This window comes from Acinonyx jubatus, chromosome A3 (assembly GCF_027475565.1).
Source record: "Acinonyx jubatus isolate Ajub_Pintada_27869175 chromosome A3, VMU_Ajub_asm_v1.0, whole genome shotgun sequence".
Lineage (NCBI taxonomy): Eukaryota > Metazoa > Chordata > Mammalia > Carnivora > Felidae > Acinonyx > Acinonyx jubatus.
In genome coordinates, this window is record NC_069388.1 from 4,485,685 (window position 1) to 4,507,322 (window position 21,638).

The following is a 21,638-nucleotide window of genomic DNA, read 5'->3' on the forward strand; positions in this document are numbered from 1 at the left end:
AAACCGTAAATAACTGGCAGGACTCACATCCTTTTGCTCACATTTAATTTTTATTTTGATTTTTTTTAATGCTGCACAAGACAATATTTATTTCATTTATTTCATTTATTTCTTTTATTTCATTTATTTCTTTTATTTCATTATTTCTGTTTGCTGCTGTTATTTTATTTACTGAAAGAGAGAGGGAACTTTTGTGGCCTTTGTTTTTTTTTTCTTTTTCTCTGTAGGCCGCCTTAAGCTTTCTAAATTTGGAATATTTAAGCAAGCTGACGGGAAGAGGGGGTTTCGCAAAATCACTTGGGGGGAAAAGGAAAGGCTGCGTTGTTAATCATGCCCTATGGTGGGTGATCAACTGCGTGTACAATTACGTTTCACTCTTAATTAATTGTGCTTAAGGCTTGACTTAAATTTGGGTGTTCCCTTCTTAGAGCAGCTCGTACTGACGAAGGTGCATGCGCTGAATGATGTCACGGCAGTCGTTGAACACACGGCGGATGTTCTCGGTGTCCACGGCGCAAGTGAAGTGGGGATAGCAGTAGTGACGCCCGTCTCCACTGGCAGTGCTGATTCTCTGTGGCACAAACACAAGACGACACAGTCAGACCACACCGTCGCCCGCGGGGCACCTACGACAGACTATCGACCGGCTACCGAGATTCCGCTAAAGTTCACACCGGTCCTTGGCGAAACAAAAGGGAACTGGAGAGGTCAGTCCCCACATTTAAGTCAGCCAATTCACACCGCTGAGAAAAAGAACAAGAGAGAACCAGAGAAGGGTCTCTACTCACCAGAAATTCGTCGCGGATGAAGTACTTGGCCCGGGTCACGCGTGGGTCCTCTCCGGGCTCGGGAGTAGCTACGAAGAACAGAAAAATCGGGGTAAGGTCATTCAGCGAGCAGAGCCAGAGAGCTGGCATCACCGGGGCCCCTTCATTTCTCCATAGGCAAATAGGCAGAAAGAAGCTTCTCTTGCTTCCCTACAAGCTCCCTTAGAGTCTGGGGGCGGGAACGCAGAGAGGCTTCCTTTCTTCTAGAGGTTGTTCATTGAGGGGACTCTTAAACTCCACTGGCATGAAAACCCTCCGGGAACGGACCCGTCCGGCATATTCAGGAGCATACAGGCCCCGTGAACCCGAGAAGGGCCCGGCCCTCGGCAGGAGGTCGTACGTACCATCCTCGGGAGTAGTGTAGCGAGCAAATTCTGGAAAGTAGTCCTCAATTTTCGATTTCCCAGCGAGGACTTTCTCAGCGAGCAGGTCTTGCTTGTTGAGGAACAGGATCACGGAGATGGTGCGCAGCCATCTGGCAGAGAGGGTGCAGGTTTAAGGTCCAGGAAAAGGACGCACTAAGGGGTTGACGCGCTTGCACGGGGCCTGGAGATCGGGGACAGGACCCCGGGGTGAGAGAACTGGGAGAAGCCGGGGGGCGGGGCACCACACACCTGTTGTTCCAGATGCTCTTGAAGAGGTTCAGAGCCTCCTGCAGGCGGTTGGTCTGATTGTCCTCCCGAATGACCATGTTGTAGCTGCTGCTGGCCACCACGAAGATAATGGCAGTCACATCTGCGGCCCAAGAAAGCAGAAGCAGTGTGGGTTAGAGGCGAGAATGACCTTTAACAGTCAAGAGAGCGGAGTGTCCCCAGAGCAGAGCTCCTCGCGGCCTGCGTACCGTTGAAGCACTGGATCCATTTGCGGCGCTCGTCACGCTGGCCACCCACGTCGAACATGCTGCGGGAGACAGAGGACACCCGGTCACCCCACAGGGCTGACACCGTCCCGCCACTCTGCTGCTGGCGGGACAGAAGGAAACGCGTCCGTTCTGGGAAGGGGATCGTTCACTTACTGGAAGTTGACTTTGTCCACCTGGAACTTGGTCTCAAAGATTCCAGAAGTCAGGACGCGGCAGCGAAGCAGATCCTAAAAACAAAACCCGGGTCAGTGGATCTCACCGAATCCAACTGGAATATTAACAACCGCCCACTGGGCGCAGAGATCCTGACGAGCTTGGAAAGGGGGCTCCAAGTCCTCTGATTCTGAGGACTCTGCGTACCTGGTCACTGGGCACGTAGTCAGCCTGCTTGATGACATCGATCTTGTCCAGGAAGCTGGGAGGAAAAGACAGACACACCGGGGTGTTCCAAGAGCTCATGCCGCATTTGCCCGCAATTCCCGCCTCGCTGTACAGTTAGTTGAGCTCAGTGGAAACGACGGTGTCGTAGTTAGGCGCAGGAAGTCAGTGGGGGCTTTGTCGTTCACGCTTAGGCCTCGATGCCTATGAGGGGTTAGCGCAGGCAGCGTTTAAGGTCACCCTATCTGGCTGGTAGATCTAGGGACCGGGAAAATGGACTCTCGCTGGGGCGGGGGGGGGGCCCGGCCTACAGGGAGAGCACGGGACGAGCGCAGGGCTGGCTCTGGTCTCAGTTCCGCGCCCGGCAACCGGCAGAGGGCCCGAAATCAGGCCTATCTGAGCTTGTGCCGTTGATAAGGACTAAAAGGTTAAAATTTTCAAGTTATCTGGCCTTGACTAAAATGACAAGTAATTCCAAAACTGTATGCTGCCCCACTTCATTCCACTGTTTTTGGGTAAAGAGTAAAATGGCACACTTAAAAGCAGCAAGGATTTTCCCCTCCAGGGACTCATGAAAATGAGATTGTTTGAATTACTCAGAATGGGTATCCCTTCCTCCTACTTTTTAAGAATCTCGCTTATTAAAAGAGAACAAAGGAGGCGGACACAAAGGGCCCCTTTCTGCCCTAACCACACCGAACAGGAAATAAGCACACAGTGCCCTTCCGTTCTGTTGGGTCCATGAAATACAACACTCCAGATAGGGGACTTTGCGTTTTTCAGAAACCTCACAGCCATCCAGGTTATGGATCTTCCCATGGCAAGGGTCCTGCACAGAAGAGAGGCTCAGAGCCCCAGAGCCCATCATGCACACTAAGGAGGCTCTCCGCGAGGAGCAGGCAGTGGCCATAACTTTCTTCCCAAAGCAAGGATGGTCCTGCCCGTGTTGCTTCACTGGGCACACCATTAGGAAAACTAACTTTGGAAAGATTGGGGTCATTTAATTAATATGGAAAATTAAGTTTAAAACCAGGGGGTTATTTTTGGGGGGGGCAGGGGAGGCAAGGGGGCTTGGAATTTGTTTTGAAAGTGGGCTAATCAGAAAAGAAAATCCCCCAGAGAGAAAAATCTACCTAACAAAATTCTGTAAGTTTTTTTCCCCCCCTTCCTTTTTACCACTTTAGAGTTAGTCTGGCTTAGAGGATATACTAACTTGCCCAATCAGTCCTACATTAGAGCACCAGTCCAGAAATAGCTCCCCAGCCGCCCTGGCCTCCAGCACGTTGCCATGGCAACGGAACCACAGTTCTATAAATAGATCATCAGCACCAAATCTTGTGAGAGCGACATCTGGACCCGGGCCAGCCAAACCCCAGCTCAACAAATAAAAATAGGCAGCTTAAGAAATAGTCAAGGTACCCGTATGGCAACCTGGACATAAAGGCAGTTCAACCAGAAACGTGCTGGTCACTGTGCACAGGGGGCTGTTCCAATCATCCCACCAGGGAAGACATTTTAAAAGTTTTAAGCCACGTTCATTCCACAACCCCCCCCCCCCCCCCCCCAGTTTCCTTAAAACTTTCCATAAACGGTGCAGATGTTGCCATTTTCTGATAAACTTGCAGGAGCAGTTTAACGTTGCTTTAAAAGAAAACTTTTAAATGGCGTGAAACAAAAACAAAACAAAACAAAACAAATGCTGGCTAAATGACTGTTAATGAAACTGTCACGCCCTCCCCCTTCCAGAGCACTGAAAGCTGGGAGGGTTAAACCCTCCCAATGTTGTACCTGTACTTCTGACTCGGATCCAAAATACAAAACGCAAACAATTCCAGGATTTCCATTTGTTTTGAGTTACTATAATTAGCACTTCCAGCTTTCAGTTCAAACTTTTGAGAAAATCAGGGACTTTGTTGAAGAAGTGGTAGGGGGTTGGGGTCACAGGGACTGGCCAAGATGGACTGTTTTTCTGTCCTTGAGAAAATACACAGATTTGCCTGCATACCCAGCCATGAAAAAGCCCTCTATGTGACAAGTGGAAATAATCCACTGTGCACTTCCTATGGGAAGGCGGGACCAGGGAAAGATAAATTGATAGGTTTCACAGACCCTACCAAATGCCTCTGTGATTTGCAGATAACGGGATTCTAGGGAACTTGCTGTTTGTTTGCTGCTACCTCTTCCTGCCTCCTATTTATTCAACTGGTATTCACAATAAATTCCTCAGTAATGCAATTTCGGCTTCTGGTGAGCCAGCCTGGAACCCTGGTCCTGAGTACTTAGTATTTTCTACATAATAGCAAAGCCATTTCTGAGTTTCAGCTACCTATAGAAGAAAGGTTGAAACCCCACAAATGTCTTTTGCCTCCCCCACCCCCCACCTGCCCGGTCACAAGACACTCCAGCTTCCGAATATCTTAACTGCGACCCCTCAGCACGTTTGTGCAACAGCAGCCAACAAGCAATGTTAAGAATTTTTTTACGGCTCTGACCATCACGTATTCGCTATCTAACATGTACAGGATGAGGGAGGTGGTAGGCTATTTAAAAGGCAACTTTCCAGGTATGTGTTATCATGTCCACTGGAAGGGGGGACAGAGGAGCACCCCCCCCCCCATAGGGGGAAGCATCCTTGAATCGAAGCCCAGTGTGGATGGATAAGGGTAGGACATGGAATTCAACACAAAACCTAACTCGACTAACTGTAGTCACTTACCTGATGGCAGAAATAGCAAGGCAACCGCTAGCTACCGAGGAGGGGGGAGGTATGTTTTTGTCCTCACCATTTCCCTAGGTTTTTAAATTATAGCAATAAAATACAGCATTTTTACATTATTCCAAGTACGAGAGCTGCCCGCTCTTTCTAAAAGCTTGGAGGTCAATCCAGTTAATTACCTCAAGCTAATTAATTCCGAGCGTCACCTTTTTGCAAGTAATTATCATTTTGCTCTAAAAGGCACTAATTGTTTATATAAAATAATGTCGCTGCACTAAAAAAGTGTAATTAAGGGCTTTACAGAACAAATGACTCCAACTGGAACTTTCTAAGTGCAGGTGAGAATGACTGGCTGGCCTCTGTGAACGCAACTCTTCCGCAAAGAACTTGACAAGCGGGAGTAGAGGCTTCTAGCACTTTCTCAAGGCGTGCCCGTCCCGTGTGCGGAGGCAGGAGAGAGGTTACTCACTACTGGGCGCAGTCAATCAGCTGGTACTCGTTGGAGCGCTCATAGCAGGCACGCACTCCTTCGTCCTCCCACAGCGCCTTGGCGTGCTCGTAGAACTCCTGAGACACACGGGAGAGAGCACCGATGAGCTTGTGCCCAGGCCGTCACCGCGCCGCCCCCCTAACCCCCACACCACGGTCCACGGTGTGACCAGCACGGGGTGGGATTCCCAGTTGAGAGCCAAGTTAACGACTTCATGCTCAAAAGGGTTTTCACTCAATTTGCGAAACGTAATTAAAAGCCAGAGTAATTAATTCCTGCTGTCTCTTCTTGTGAATTACGGGTCTTGGGTAGTTCTCCTAGGTGAGGTTTTTTTTGGGGGGGGGGGGGCGGTGCGGGACATAGTCACCTACCGAATAATTTTGCTTCTTTACACAATTGCTTATATGGGAAAGATATACATTAATCTGCATTAGGAGAATATGCCAAGAAATGATTCAGTGTTGTGAACACAAGATATTTCATTTGTAAGATGTGCTTGGGATGAAGTTCCCTTCCAGGAAAATTTGAATTTTACCAAAAAAGTAGTATGGTTGGGAACCACTGGCAAACGTGGCCCTGTCGGTGCCTGTCCTTTGGGAAGGGTCCTAATGGGAACAAAGGAGCAAATAAACTGTGTCGCTTTAAATTGCAATCGGTTATGATTCACGTGTCATTTGAACACATTTTTAATTCTGTGGGGGCAGTCTTCCCTTACAAGGCAAGAGAGGGTTTTTCTTCAGTGTGAATTCAGCCAAGAGAAGGATTAAAAGTAGGTAGGGGACACGAAGTTCAGATGCCGGCGCGACTGATAAAAGGTCACTGTTCTGCTGCATTTTCAGTGGGCTGCCATTCTCCCCTCTGTTAGAAACACGCATTTTGTATGTTGCTCTTACTGCTGGAGTTTTCTTCAAACACGCTATTTAAAAAAAAAATTCACCTAGCCATACTTATTAATACTGCTTCCCTGCTAGCGTACGTTTGCAGCCAAGCCCATTTAAAATACACAAACACAAATTCCCAGGAAAGCCTGACAAAAGGCAACAATAACTCATTGTTCTAACTGTAGACAAGTCTTTTCCTTCTGGGCCTTATAAACTGGTGCATCTTCCCATCTTGTTTCCCGTCCCCCTCTTATAAACGACTCTTCCCCTACAGAGGGGTCAAAACGTATGTTTTGGGTATGGCTCCTCCTGTGTTCCCTAAAAATAGTTCTTTATGGAACAGAGAACCTTTGTAAACAGGGTCCCGCACATCAACCAGGATGGGCAGAAGAAACTCTCCCAAGTTACAATTTAGGTGAAAGTCCTTTCTTTTCTTTTTTTCAAAGGAAAAAAAAAAAGAGAGAAAAGGTTTCATCTGCCCCAAGGCAAGCACTGATTTTAGAGAAAAAGAAAAAGAAAAAAAAAAAACCTTAATAAAGGTCAAATAGCGAACTGTTTAAAAGGAGAATGTCTTCCATTTATAAAACCCAGGGCTCGCACTTCACTTCTGCATTCCTTGGTATCTTTGGATACTTTCATTTAACTGGACAATTAGCATTTGTGTGCCATATTTAACATACAGTTTTGTTTGTCACAAGACGTGTATGAGGGAATAATTCAGGCTGCCGCAGCTCACGACGTTTTCCTTTATAAAAACCTACAATCTAACGTCGTGAGAATGAAGTGTGATGCTTACTTGTGGGGGGGGGGGTGGGAAGATTTACAAGGGGTGACAGAATTCCACTCACCCATCTTGAGCAAAGCCCTAATGATGATTAGGATTTTGAGCCCTAACGGAATTCACTTTTTTGTAAGAATCAGCATCACAGAAATGTGTTCGGCCCGAACTGTGGCTCTGACACAGGTGTGCCGATTTGCGATGCACAGGTGACCGGTCACCAGAGCTCATCACCCTGTGCCGCCCACTGTACAGGGGAGGGGGCAAAGGAATGATTCAAGAGATTAGCTTACGGGAGGGAAATCAAAGTCGGGCACGTTCATCACGCTCAGAATGTAGTCCACTCTGAACTGGTTCTCAGGGTTGGCCAGCTCCACGGGGGGGACCAGGTTGCTCATGGCGGCCACGATGGTCTGAAAATGATTTAGCAAAGCAGTCAGGGGGACAGCACTATCTGAAAGGGGAGCTAAGAGAAGAACGAGACAAAGGACCCAAACACATACTTCGATGGCCTCTTTCAGGTTGTTTTTGATGTCCTGCACTTTGGTTGCCTTCTCACTACAGTGGGATTGAAAAGAAAAAGAAATCATATTGCATCACATTTGCAAACAGCGTCTCTTTAGTCAAGATATTCCAACTAAAAGCATAGTATTCTGTTCTTGAAAGACCTGCGGATTCAGATCTGTACAGAGTGGAGGTTCCTGAATAAAGGTGGTTTCAAATTATAACCTCCCAAATGTGTCCCGAGGACACGCCCGATTGGGGCAGATTAGCAGATTGGCATCGAGATAAGAATCAAGGCTACTGTACCAGAAGTCAGACCTGGTTCATGGACTATTTCAGATGTGGTTCCAGTTTTTTTTTTTTTTGAAGCCCCCATTGCACACCAACACTCCTGGCCCTTATCAACATCCCTGTGTGTGCGTGCATGCGTGTGTTTGTGTTGGGGGGAAGAGGGTGATGTCAATCACATACTAGGGAGGAGAAAAAGTTTCATGGTTCTTCTTGGGGCTTACTTGGTCACTGGCTTAGTATACAGAGAACCAGTGAGTGCAGATGGTGAGATTACAGATTCTGACGCTTTGAGGCCATTTTTATTAAGTCATCATGTCAGTCAGCTGGCAACGACATTCCTAGGTGATAATATACATTGGTCCCTCAATGTAAATAGGGATAAAATGAGATTCTGCCCCCCAGAAGTCTGTATGGTCTGGGACTCGTGTGCTGGGGTGGGGGGGTTGGAGGTTAGAGGTTTAGTGGCCTTTTAATTATGACCTGAATGTAAGTCATATAGGACATGGTGATCTATTTATTCAGGGTCACTGGGACCATAAGTAAAGGTCACACCCTGTGGCTTCTGGGGTCCCCCGGAGGAATGTTTACACCCAGTTACATCAACTCAAGTGCTGTAGGGGTCTGCCGGCAACTGTTCTTCATTGGAGACACGACCAAAGAACATTCTAGAGTTTGTGTCTTCAGGGGATAAAAAGGACCTCTCGCTTGGGGTATAAATCTTAATACACCCATTGCCTCAACCTTGTGGTGTTGGGTGGGGGGCGTGGAACCAATATTCAGGACATATGTACGGTGTACTGAGCCCCGGGACAAGACAGCACGGTCACGGGGAGGTTAAGGTGCTCCCCCCTCCCAGAGGAAACTGAGGCTGAAAAGTGCGCCACGGAGGCAGGAGAGGGGACGGGGCTCACTTTTCCTTGCTGTGTATAATTTTTAAAGAAAATGTCAAAATTCCTCATTTTTGACGCTTTCACTTGGTTGATTTCACCAGGAGTCCCGGCATGGAGGTAGAAATTAAACCCGTGGCCCCTCAGGAGCAGAACGCGACAGTGTGTTAGTGTAGGGAAGACGCGGAGGGGGAGTGACAGCAACCGCAGCCTGGCAGCATGGTTAGGAGTGCGGAGTGGAGAAGAGAGCTCTCGAAGGGGGAGGGGGGGGGCGGCCGTGTGCTCGCCTGCCAACAGCTCTGCCCCCGCCTCCGAAGATCCCGCTCGTGACTTTTTTCAAGGAGCTGTAATAGCTAGCATTAAGTATTTCATTCTTACCAAAATAAAGATCTGAGGGGTGGGTCCACACTTCCTGATTTCATTTCCCCCGTTTCCCAGGCAGGGTCAGCCCGCTGTCGGTTAAACTGGCTTTGGAGCAACTGCTTTTAATGTCAGACTAAAAAGCTGGTTTACAGGTGTTCTTATCAGTGGGGGAGGCTGGGGGTAAAAGACCGTACCAGGAACCCCCTCACGGCCACTTACAAGTGCTGGGAGTCAGGAGAATTTGAGGAACAGGCAGGACAGCAAGAGGGGTCCTGCAAACCAGGAGCGTGGCATCCACACCCCGATGGCAAGGGTGCCCCTGGCCCCCAGACTCCTGCTTACTGCCGCCACCCTCCATGGAAAGGGACGGGAGCCCTGAGCCCTGTGGGACCTTTCAGCTCGTGTGTGTGCACCCGTGAAGCTCATTTCTGAAATCAGGAACCATGTCCAGACTTGGTGCTAGAGTCTGAGTCAGTTACGTAGACGTCAGAAATGTTGAAAGGATGCGTGTTTGCCCCTAATGTTCGCACACAGGCCCAGGTTTACCTAGAACCCCACAGGACAAATCCCATTCATTAAAAACAGGCTCCATTTCCATGGTAATGAGAGCCATTACGTCACCCTAGCTTTCAAGGTCCCACAGTGGTTAAAATTAGAGATGTCCGGGTATTAACTACCCAGAGGTACATGGAGCAAGAGGAAAGTACTTCCAGAAAGGAGGTTCTTTCATTCAGTTTGATATTTTGGTCTAAGTAGTAGTATGATAATTGGAAAACTTCCAGTCTTAAATACGGATATTTTGAGAACGTGTTCAGTATTCATCTACGTATGTGAATAGGTGTGGGAGTAGATCAAGTATAAAACAGCTAAAAGAGAAATCTAAAATCTAATTCGGGTGTGTAATACTAAAACATAAAATTCTTCCATTGAAGCAATTACTATGTAGATGGAGACATTATACTGGGGCTGGCAGGTTTATCATCATTTTTACTATCGCTTAATGAATTTAACGTTGATGGTGAAATTCAGAGAGAATTCCTCAGATGTCTCTGAACTACTTAACAAAACCAAGTTATGTATCAACCGCTACAATTTTGATCTGATGGACTAAAACACTGGGTGGGGCTGGAAATGCTTTTGGGACATGGCCCCCCCCCCCCCCCCCAGCATGTCCATGAAGCCTGTCGCCTGGGGTTTTATTTTAAAAGTCCCTTCCCTCCCCCCCTTCAGCTAACCAAGTGGTGGGGGAAGGCTATGCTATACTAAGTTTCTTTTGGTCCTACACCTTTCTCTTTATGCATTTGTGGGAAAGGACAGACAAAAGAAGAAAGAAGAAGACAGACGCAGGATACAGGGATTGCTGAAACATGCAGAGAATTTTTATTTATCACGTATGTTAATACTTCTATTTACTTGCAGAACAGAGTCACAGATAGAAGTGCAGGCAGGTGTTAGTAGGGTTCCGGGGTCTAGCACAGCATCTAGTACAGAGTCGGGGGGGTCAATATGGGCTTGTCCTAGTTCTCAGATGCCAACTTTTGGTACAGTAAACTGTCAATTAGTCACTTTTATGTAGATGCCTTTTTTTGATTGCTGTTACACTACATTTTTGCCAATTAAGGATTTCATTCCATTTTTTTTTTGTGTGTGGTTTTGTGGGTTTTTGTGGTTTTTTTTGTTTTTGTTTTGTTTTGTTTTGAGTTATCTTTAGATGTTAGGTGGTAGGGCCCCATCCCCCTCCCCCCCACAACAGAATAGTATTCTTATTAGAGGTTCCTAAAGACCAGGCAATTCCAGCATGCAAAGTGGGATAGCATAGCCGGGAAGAGGAGAAACTGTAGCCACCATCTAGGGATAATACATTCTAAAAGAAACAGATGAACAGACATGTGTAAGTCACTTTGTCCACCCCGGTATCCTTTGCCCCGCCCCACCCCCGGCCACAGAAGCTATTTCTTTGAGATGCCCTAGGCTGGGTCAGTCGGCTCTGCGTGTTCTCATGAGAAATAGCTGAGCTGCGATGGTTACCTGGCATGCGTGTGCATGTCGGCGTGTGATGGGCAGCGGGGATGTAGGAAGTGAAGAAAAACAAAACTGATAATGAATGGGGAAAAAAAAAATAAAAAGCGGATGCCATCGTGAATTACCTATCCACTGGCTAAGGCAAAGTGCCTCTGGTTAACATACATTTGAGAAGTTTTAAAAGATCAGAGGCTTTTCGAGACCATTCTTAACAATGACCTCCTCAAGGTGCCGAGGCGTTTTTTCCCCCCCTCCCCAAATTATAGACGGTGCAGCACCATGTATCTTAATAGAGGAAAAAGATTTTTTTTTCCTCTCCGAAAAGTCTGAAATTTTAACATCAGACCAAGCAGCGGGTGGATGGAATTTAGTCTAGTTTTAAAAACGAGTAGCCAATTCAAATGGAGAGCTGGGGGGTGGGGTGGGTGGAGAAACAGAAACCATATGGAAAAACATCAATACTCGAAATCTTAAACTGATCGTCTAAAGCTGAAATCTGTTAACTTTCCCCCACCTGGATTTAATTACATTTAAAGGATGGCCAGAAAAAAAAAAAAAATTATGTTTTGCACTGCACTTGCTCTGAAATGTGAAGAGATTATGTGTCATGTGCAAACATGTATACCAAGATGGCTGATGGCCCTGAGATGAGTTTTGTTTTCTCCCCGGGGCTCTGCCCTCAGTTTCCCAGGATGATCTTCATGTTTGTTTGTTTGTTACAAAGTTGTTGTGGTTTTGAATGTGCCTACCCATCGCTGTTGCTCCTGGCAGCCTGCGGGTCCTCTTCGCCGCCCCTTTTAAAGAGAGATTGAAAGCTCACCTAATCTGCAAGGCACCGCAATTTCCCAAAAACCCCACACAGCCTCTCTACATTCCTAAACAAACGGTCACCATCCTCCCGTTAATTCTTAGCCGCCTTTCTGGCTAAGTTGCAATGTCCACTGAGACTGCAGGCCGTGGAGGAAAGAACACCACACCTCTGCCGCAGGATTAGCCGAGCCCTCTGGAGACTCTCCGGTAGGGTATACAGAAGGGACGGATAATTATTTTCTTGTGCTTTCACTAAATGTACATGCATCAGGGAGATAAAGCAGTGATTTATCTCACAATTCTTTGGAGAACAGAGCCGCGCATAAGGCTCCTGGATTCTCCCAGATCTCAATCTTTCACCGTGTTGTATCTGAACACACAAAGGCAGAGATACGGGTGATTTTTGCCCATGATTTCCTGGTGCAGTATTAATTTCCTCCCTTCTTGAGGTCAGGGAAACTACCTAGGAAATGTTTTTATTTATATAGACTCGTTCCTGATAACTGTCATCAATTAAAACTATGTCTGAACTGTGAGACAGCAAAAAACAAAACAAAAAAAGAAAAAAAGAAAAAAAAATTAAAAGAACAAAACTCACTACACCTCCAAAAACCAAACAAAACCCAACAAAACAAAACAAAACCCAATCTTCATAAGTGGTAGGAATTTCTCCTTGAAGGTAGGAAGGGCAGGACGGCTAAGCGTTCTACAGAGTTTTTTAATTGATTAGCTTATTAGCTCAACCAGTGTTAATGGCACTCCTTCCCCCCCGCCCCCCCCCCCCCCCCCCCCCCCCGCCCTGGCACTAAATGTAAGGAAGAGTTAGCTTTGAGTTAGGAAAATCCGCACTTGACCTCTGTATTTCTGAAGGTCAGATTAATAGTACACCTTACTCTCAAAATGTAACCAGCACGGCAGTCTGCGGATAGTTAAGGCAAATCTCATAGCTTAGCCCAGCCCTAACAAAGCGCACATTTACGGGAGCGAGGAGGAGAAGGCCCCTGCACCACGCAGAACACCCTTTAGTGGATGGATGTCACCATTTCATAGGGAATTCCTAGTGAAGAAGGAAACCGCTTTTGTTGCAATACCGCAGTGAGGAAAAAGAAAAAAGGAGGCTCAGTTGAAGGAGATAAAAATAAGGTTTCTAGACTCACACGAAGAATTCCCCTGTATGTCACTTCCACGGGCTAAATTTAACGTCCTCAGAGATTACCTATGGCTTCCTCTACAAGGCAGGCAAACTGGGAATGTCGCTTCCTCTTTTTAAAAAGAAAATAGAAAAGAGAAGTTCTGGTTTAAATGCCTCATGTGCATTACAGACTGGCTCGCTAAGGGAGGAGAATCCTTGCTCTAAAAATTAAGAAACCGTAGGGCAGTCTGTAGAGTAATAAAACCTTAAGTAAATTATTGCAAGGATGTCCTATCTTCTACTGGACTCGAGCTAAGGTAAACAGTGGCTGCTGCATCCTTTTAAAAATGCTAGCCATGTCCAGTTTTAATCAAAATATTTATCTAGAGGGTACATGGTCAAATCATTTTTGCTTAACTAGCCTCATGGAGAAGCACTCCCCGGCAAGATGCAAGGGAAATAATTATGCAAAGTTTTTCTTTAAATTACAAATTCACATAGCTAAAAAGTCGGTTTCTGGCTTTTTGTTTATCAACTGATGGCAATCTCTGGAAAGAGGGCTTTATTGAAGGGTGTGTCAGGAATTAAGAGCTGCGAGCGAGCTACTCAATTAACCGCCTGTATATCCATATTGATAACGAGCCATTCATAAAACTGGTAAAACAGCCCATCCTTCTGAATTCGAGGTTCAAGGATAAAGAGCATCCTAAACTAAACCGTCCATTTGTATGTGTGACATCATCCTTAGCCCCGATTATGTGACCTAAGAAATTCTAGAATGTTCCATAAAGAGCTGCCTTCAGGCACAGTCCTGGTACCTCTGAAAGGTGAGAAAATTCATCTTTGTTTGCCTGGTGCTTGGTGCATAGTAGGTGTCAGTAACTGCCTCTTTATTGGTTTGTTCTGGGGGCGTTTGGCGCATAACTGAATTAAACTATGCGACCTTGACTCAATGCCCCCCCCGCCCCCCATGAAACCAAACTGAGACAAGTTTTCAACTGAATCCAGGTTTAAGAAAGGGAATGGGATTGCTAACCAGCTAGTAATTGTAAACTAGTGTCTTCAGGTGTTTGTAAGGTTAACTGCTGTCATCCAGTGAGAACAGAGGCGGGCAGATTTAGCTCCTTCGGTTTCACATGGGAAGGGTCCATCTGGGGTCCGGGCAGAAAAAGCAAATTCTGAGTGTATTGAACGCTCCCCTCTGTTTGCATGTTTTTCATGGCAAGCGTGACCCCCCCCCATTTCTTACATCCCTAGTACACGCACTCTCTTTTCATCTTTATTCTCACTGTGGTATTGTCAAATTGTCCTGTACCAAGATGCCTCGAAGGACTTTTCAAAGGCAAAAATGCCCCTTGACCCAGCCGGAAGTACCTAACTCCCAGTCTCCATCTTCTTTCTCTAGGCAAGACTACTGATTTTTAGAAAGGGAAACAATGATTTGCCCATAATGTTAATTTCGGGGGGGGGCGGGGCGGGGGGAGGACGGTGAGGGAATGAGGAATTATTAACAAGGGCTGTCTCCTTCAACTTTGTTTTCATGTGAGAATATTACTGAAACAATGTCCTCCCTAATAGTTTAATACATCCCGCAATGGCGCATTGCGCTGAAATCTGCTGGGGGGGGGGGGGGGCGCTTCTCTGCAGTGGTCAGGTTGCCTGAAAAGGGGGGGTGGTCACAGCAGGTGTCAGCTATGTCAGAGACCCACTGCACCAAAATTTGGGCAGGTCTGCAGCAGACCTGTCATGGGGCCAGCCAGGTGCTCTCTCCCTGGTGGGGGGGGGGGATAGTTTTACAACAACACTGGTGCTTTATTATTACTTTGATTATTTATTGCTGCACCAAAGAGTCTAAGGGGGGGGGGGGGATCTCCAAAGAGCTCTTCCCTGGATTTTTTCCTATGTAGGCTGAAAAAATTAAGTGAAAATTGGCTGCCCAGCCCCCAAAATCTACCTAAACTTCCTAAAGGTTAGTATAAAACGTGTTAATCTCATTGTGCCCCAGCACAGAGTTGACACTTACTCTCCATTAAACCCATTAACATGCAGAATCCTCATTTGCTTCACAATGGTGCTTTTACCAGATTCTCCAGCACCTAGAAAATGAAAGTAAGTCTCAGGTTATGAGGGAGGCATTTTACACACTTTGGGCAGGGAAGAGGGCTGCCGCGTTTTCCACAGAAGCAGCACGCAAAAAAACAAACAACACAACAACAACAGGAAACACAAAAACACCAAACAAACAAAACAACAGACTTGCAATCTTCCTTGACATTTCGACGCAGAGAAAACGAAGTAACACGTCCAACTCTGTGTCTACCTGCAGTGTTTTCGCCATCACAGTAACAAGAATTAAAGGGCTTGCTGTTTTCAGGGTTTTGTTTTCTTTTGGTTGTTTTCAAATTTGTGGGGTGGGAAAGCAAGGGGGGGGCCAAGACAGGATGACGCAATTTTGTCATTTGAGGGGGTGGGGGGAGAAACTTGGAAGTCAAAACTGAAACTGAATAGCATTCACTGGTGAAACATACACATACATGTAGATAGCCACAGAATTCCCGGTTTGTCAGAGGTTTCATGGTTAAAACACCCAGGATTCACAAACAATGCCCAGACACCGCTGTCTTCAGCTCACGGACTGACGCAGCATTTCCCTCCCGCAAATTTTCACAATTCAGCTTCTTTAATGGACAGCTTTTCTCCCCTCGGGCTACTCAAAAATCAACCCCAACCCGCAATTTTCCATTTATCCTCCTTTTCCGCAAAGGGTATCTTCCTAAAGATAAATTCTCTTTGGATACAACCACCATGTTGCGGGGGGGGGGGGGTGGAAAATGGAAGACCATCCAGTTTATGTCATCTTCTCGAAAAATACATTTTGGTATCAAATATAGTGCTTGAAAACGACCACATTCGCATGCAGCAACAACTATGAAAAGTACTGTTAAAAGGACATGACTTTAACCATGAGGGAGCCACTGGATTTTCAGATTCCTCGAGCCCTTCTCAACTAAACAGTAAAAAGGAGCACATGCCTCCATTTTAAATCACCTTTCATTTGTAAACATATATTTTATGGAAAAAGCACAGTTCCACCCAGCAAGAAGGAGGATTGCTATTTTTTTCATTCTTTTTTTTTTTTTTGCAAACGTATACTCTCTTGAACAAGTACTGTGTATGTGAAAAATTTTTGGCCCTCCTCCCACACAAATCTGTTTTTTTTTTTTACCCCCCCCCCTTTTTCAGTTTTAATTTTATTAATTGTTTTTGTTTTACTGCCCAGAGGGCAAAGCATTCCTCCTTCTCTTGCTTTTTCACAAGGCTGTAATCAATATCTATAAAAGTTAAAATTAGTTTCCACAGAAACATTGATTTCAAAGCAAACACTCTATCTTAATGAGCCCAAGTCTAATAAATTAAAATATTAAAGGCACTATTAAGAGATTCCGTGCAGAGAATACAAGGCATTAATCAGAACCTCCAAATTCTTCTGTCAGAAGTGTTAAAATGTGCACCACCTGTCTCTTACAGGCACAGATTTGTGCCTCAGTTTCCACATTTATGTCATTAAGATGCATTTTGGGCATCATGAGGTTTCCTCTTGGGGAGGGGGCTTATTAGTTTGGTTGCAGACCCCCCCGCCAGAGGCTATCAATCAATCATGGTAATATGTAGCCACATAGACTAGGACACCTGGGGAAAATGAGCCCACAGGGATGTAAAAGGTGTATTCAGAGTAACAGTCTCAAATTAAGTGGAGACTGTGTTCACAGAGCAAAGGTGTTAGAAATTTAAGGCACTGTTAAGTGTCACACTTGTTTCTAATTAGTATTCAGGTAACAAGATGGCATTCCCAGGAAAAGATTCTAGACTTTTCCAAGCCGATACTTTGAAATCAAGTTATATGCATATTAATATTCACATAGCATAATTCTACCTTCAGAAGCTGTAGGCAAGACTTCAACATATGTATCATTTAATTATTGAAATTGCAAATGCATAGAACACCAGACTTGTTTCCACTTAATTAATAATTTTCTGCTTTATATAAATCTGGACCCAGGAGAACAAAGAGGTGACCCATCCAGAAACAGCAAACCAAGCACCACCACAAAGGAAAAAATCGGCCTTTTACGTTTTTATTCTTTATAGTCAAACTGTTTTTGAAGTGCGACCATGAACTAGGGTTTAACCTCGCAAATTCACAAATTAACTCAGATAGCCAAATTACTAAGGAAGTGGAAAACTTCCACGCTAATTAATGTTTGTGTCATTCTTGTGGTCATTTCAACAATTTCTTTTGTGCTTATGTTTCACTTTGCCTCCCCCCACCCCCATCAGCACCTTTAAGAAAAAAGGAGGCCATGTCCTTATAGTTAACAACCCCCACCTCCCCACCTTTTTTTTTTTTTTTTTTTTTTGGCCAAAGAGGAAAAACCGCAATCAAGAGAAAACCCAAAACCAAACAACCAAATGTCACTTGACAAACAACTAATTAACGTCTGCCCATCTCCTTCCACCTGGAAAAAAAGTCTTCTCCTTAAAGCGCTCTCAATGCCCCCTCCCACCTTGAGAAGGACAAAAAACCAAAACAAACACAAAAAAACAAACAAAAAAAAAACCCCACGCCATTTCCAGACCAAGAAGCCATTTACAGACAAATGTCATTTTCCAGTTCTGATTTATGAATGTCTTTTTTTTCTTTTTCACAAAGCACTCTCAATGTGGCCAACCAACAGGAAAATGTGTGTGTGCGCGTGTGTTAATGGTGTGTGTGTGTGTGTGTGTGTGTCGTGGGGGGGGGGGGGCGGGAGGGGGCTGTGCTACAATTAATTCTCTTTGCTTTTCAAAAAGCCTGCATGTCTGGAAGGGGAAAAAAAGGTCATACTGTAAAAATGACGTGTCATTTGGTTTCACTGGGCACTTAGCGTACTAACTCCATTTTTTTTTTTTTTTTTTTTTTGGTCTCATTTTATTTGATTCTCCTTCTCTTCCTTCCACGGCCGGCCCCGGCCCGGGACACGTCTGCTCCGCGCACACAGTGTGTCCTGCCCGAAACGCACCGAGTCGCGCCCAGCGGCCGCCGCGCTCCCTCCTCCCCGCCCCCCCCCCCCACTCCGGCGCCACGACTCGCCCGCGCCCCCTCCCCCTCACTGCACCACCTTTACCACTCCGATCCCTTCCGAGGGGCTGATGTCACCCGCCCCCCCCCCCCACTCTCCTCGGCCACTTCCCTCGCCACAGCCTCCCCTCTGCGAGGTCCCCTCCGCCACCGCGGCGGCCCCCCCCCCACGTCACCCCCTCCTCTCTGGCCCCTCTTTTCTTCTCCCTCTCCCAACAAATCACACACCCCACGGAGGCGGGTCCCCCTCCCTCTGCCCGCCACCCCATTTCCTGTCCCCGAAACCCTCTTTTTGTCGCAGTCTCCCGAGCCCTGTGGGGCTCCCCCTCCCCCTCCCCAACATGCACCCAAACCCCCGGCGTCGTGTAGGCCTCGCGGAAAACAGAGAGGAAAAAGAGCAAGGGGAGGGCGAGAGAGAGAGAAACAGAGACGGAGAACGGGCGGGCCGGGGGAGGGGGCCCCGCGCCCGCGCCGCCGCGGCCCCCCGCCCCATTTTGAGCTCCCCCGCCCCCCCCCGCCCGGCCGAATCTGCGCCCCGGGGTCCCCCTTCCGGCCTCGCCCCCCAGAGACAGAGCCCGCGAGCGGGCGGCGGGCTCGGGAGCGCGCGCCCGGGGCGGGGGGCGGGCTCGGCGCGCGCGGCCTGCGGGGCGCCCCGAGGGGCCCCCGGGCCGGGCCGGGGCCGGCGCCCCCCGCCCCGCCCTTACCCAGCAGCAGCAGGCGGTGCGTGGCCCGGTAGACCTGCTTGTCCTTCTGCAGCTGTTTCTCGATCTTTTTGTTGGCCTCGCGCTGCGCCTTCTCCTCGTTGCGCTGGTCCTCGGTCTTACTGTTTCCGAGGCAGCCCATGGCGGCGGCGGCGGCGGGGCGCGGGGCGCGGCCGGGCTGCTGCTGCGGCGGCGGCGGCGGCGGCGGCGGCGGCGGGGCCGGGCGCGGGCGGCCTCACGCGGGGCCGGGAGGGCCGGGGCAGCGCCGGGCGGGCGGGCCGGGCGCGGGCTCGGCTCCTCGGGGAGGAGCGCGCGGGGCGGACTACGGGGCGCGGGCCGCGGAGCGCGCGGGGAGGGTGGTGGCGGTCGGACCGAGGGGAGCGCGTCGCTCCCCGCCCCTCGAGCCGAGGCCGAGGGGGCTGATGGCCGCCGCCGGGCCGAGGCGGACCAGAGCAGGAGCTGCGGGAGCTGCTGCCGCCGCTGCCGCCGCCGCCGCTCTTATTGCCTCGGCCCGGGCCCGCCGCCGCCCCGACCCAAAGCTTTGCAGCGGGCGGGGGGAGGCGGGGGGAGGAGGAGGAGGCGGCGGCGGCGAGGGGGGTGGAAGGAGGAGGAGGAGGAGGAGGAGGAGGAGGGATGAGGAGCAGCCGCGGCAGCGGCCGCGGCGGCGGGGAGGGCGGGAGCTGGCGGAGGGAGGCGTCCCCCCCCCACTCCCCGGGTGCCCGGGAAGGGGGGTCCCTCCGCCCGCGCCCGGCCCGGGACGGGCCGGGGAGCCGCCCCCCCGCCCCCCTCCCTGGCTCGGGCCCCCGGGAGGGCCCGGCCACGGGAAAGGGGAGGGGGGAGAGGGGGCGGCCCCGAGCCAGTGACGACCCCTCGCACGACGCCAACGCTCCACCCCCCGGGCCGCGTAGCCCTTGCGGCCCCCAAGGCCGAGCCCCCCCCCCCTCCTCCCGCGGGCGCCGCCGAGGGGCCGGGGTGGGCGGAAGGGGAGGGAGCGCCAGCCCGAGCCCGGACTTCGGAAAATTTTCGAAAAGAGAGAGAGAGAGAGACACAGAGAGAACCAGAGAGCAGGGAGTGTGGAAAAAGCGAGGCGAGCACGAACCAAAGGACAGAGCAACCGAAAAGGAAAATGTGTCCAAACACACACACAAATACTGAATAAAAATCCACACGACACAGCGATGGTGGTTTCTGGTGGGGGCGGCGGTGGCGGGGGGGCGGGGGGCGGGGGTCTGACTAGATGAGCCGCTCGTCGCGCCCCCGGCGCCGGGCGCCACTGCCCGGGCCGAAGGCGCCGCTGGCCCCCGAGCGCCCGCGGCCTCTGCGCTTGGCGCGGCCGCCCAAGTAGGAGAAGAAGGCGCAGCCCAGGAACACTCGGAAGCAGCAGGTCGCGCCGAACACGAAGCCGCAGCCGCGGCCCTGCTCCGTGCGCTTCTGCAGCAGGAAGTTGAGCACCCACGAGGGGCTGCGCACCGAGAAGACCAGGAAGACCACGAGCGGCAGGTGGGCGCTCAGCGCGCCGGCCTTCAGCGGCCCGGGCCGCCACACGACGCCCCCCACGCGCGGCGCCGTGTAGTAGGCGTCGTCCTCGTCGCCCGAGTCCGTGTCCCACGCGGCCCAGGCCCTACTCGTGCCCCCGCCGCCGGCGCCCTCGCCGACCCCGCCGGCGCCCTCCGCGGCGCCCTCGTCGGCGGCGGCGGCGGCGGCAGCGGCGGCGGCCTCCGGGCCTCGGGCCTCCTCCCGGGCTTCGGGCGCCGTCTTCTTCTTCTTCTTCTGCATCTTCTCCAGCTTCTTCCTCTCCTTCTCCTTCTTCTTCTCCTCTTTTCTTCGCTGCTCCAGCAGCTTCTTCTCCATCTTCCTGCGCTCCTTTTCGGTCAGGAACTTCTCGGGGGGCGCCTCCCGCGCCGCGCTCTTCGGGGTCCTCTCGGAGTCCCCGCTCTTCCGCGGCGCGAGCGGCTCTCTCGGCTCGGCCAGCGCCGCAGCCGCCGCCGCAGCTTCGGCAGCCACCTCGGCCGCAGCCGCCGCCGTCTTCTTCTCGCTCTCCGCCGCTCGGGCTTTGATCTTCATGGCCATCTTCAGCATGGTGGCTCGGCCACCTCGGGGTGCCGGGCTCGCGCCTGGCCCGGGCGCCCTGCTTGCCCCCGGCCTCGGCCTGGCCGGACCCCGTGCGCCCCGTGTCGGGGGGGAGTCGGCTGGGATCCCCGCCGCTGCGCTGCCCCCGGGGCCGCGGAGCGCGGCTGGCCCGGGCTTCGGGCTGCTGGGCTGGCTGCCTAAGAGTTAGCGCCAAAAAGGATGAGCAAACGAAAAAAAGGGGTGAGAACAAACCAAAAAGCACCCAACAACAGCGAGAAACCAAAAAGCACCGAGAAATGTCAAACAACTCAAAAAAGAAAAGTGCAGAGGCGCGATGGCACGAGTTTGCGGTTACCCTCAGGCGCTCCTCGGTTTGGCTCTTGGGCACGCCAATGGAGAGGAGAAAAGAGAAAAGAGAGAATTGGGGGGTGCCCGGCAGGCGCGGGGCAGGGCGGCGGCGCCGGGGCGCCCCTGCCCCGTCCCGGCCCCGGCGGCTCTTGCCCCGCGCCGGGCGACTCGCACTTCCGCGGGAGGCCACGGTGCACCCGGACTTACATGTGAGTGAGATGCACTCACACGCAAGGCAGTGCCTGCCTGCCTGCCTGCCGGCCAGCCGCCCGCCGCCGCCCCGCGCCGGGACAGGGGTTCGCTCCAGCCGGCGCCGCAGCCCCGAGCCGGAGAGCCGGCGAGCGAGCGGGTGAGCGAGCGAGCGAGCGGGCGGGCGAGCGCCGCGCCGGGCCAGCCACCTGACGCAGCCCGCTCCGCGGTGCCGACGCGACTGAGTGTCCCCGCTGAAGACCGGCGCTC

The 21,638-nt window shown here is 50.4% G+C and overlaps 1 protein-coding gene across 4 annotated transcripts; it reads right to left on the minus strand.

Annotated features, from left to right (window-relative positions):
• Window positions 1-31: 31 nt before the first annotated feature.
• LOC106969942 (guanine nucleotide-binding protein G(s) subunit alpha) lies at window positions 32-18,962 on the minus strand. 4 transcript variants are annotated; one of them, XM_053199774.1, is made up of 13 exons: window positions 18,765-18,962; window positions 14,965-15,037; window positions 11,749-11,793; window positions 7,436-7,490; window positions 7,226-7,345; window positions 5,253-5,350; window positions 2,050-2,104; window positions 1,843-1,916; window positions 1,669-1,727; window positions 1,442-1,562; window positions 1,172-1,302; window positions 789-856; window positions 32-571 (listed from the first exon to the last, which is right to left on the minus strand). In XM_053199774.1, the coding sequence occupies exons 1-13, from the start codon at window positions 18,901-18,903 to the stop codon at window positions 425-427; spliced, it is 1,185 nt and encodes a 394-aa protein (XP_053055749.1). In that variant the 5' UTR covers window positions 18,904-18,962; the 3' UTR covers window positions 32-424. The 4 variants fall into 4 exon arrangements, with proteins under 4 accessions (XP_053055749.1, XP_053055748.1, XP_053055751.1 ...); XM_053199773.1 differs by having other exon boundaries at window positions 7,436-7,493; XM_053199776.1 differs by lacking the exon at window positions 11,749-11,793.
• Window positions 18,963-21,638: the final 2,676 nt, after the last annotated feature.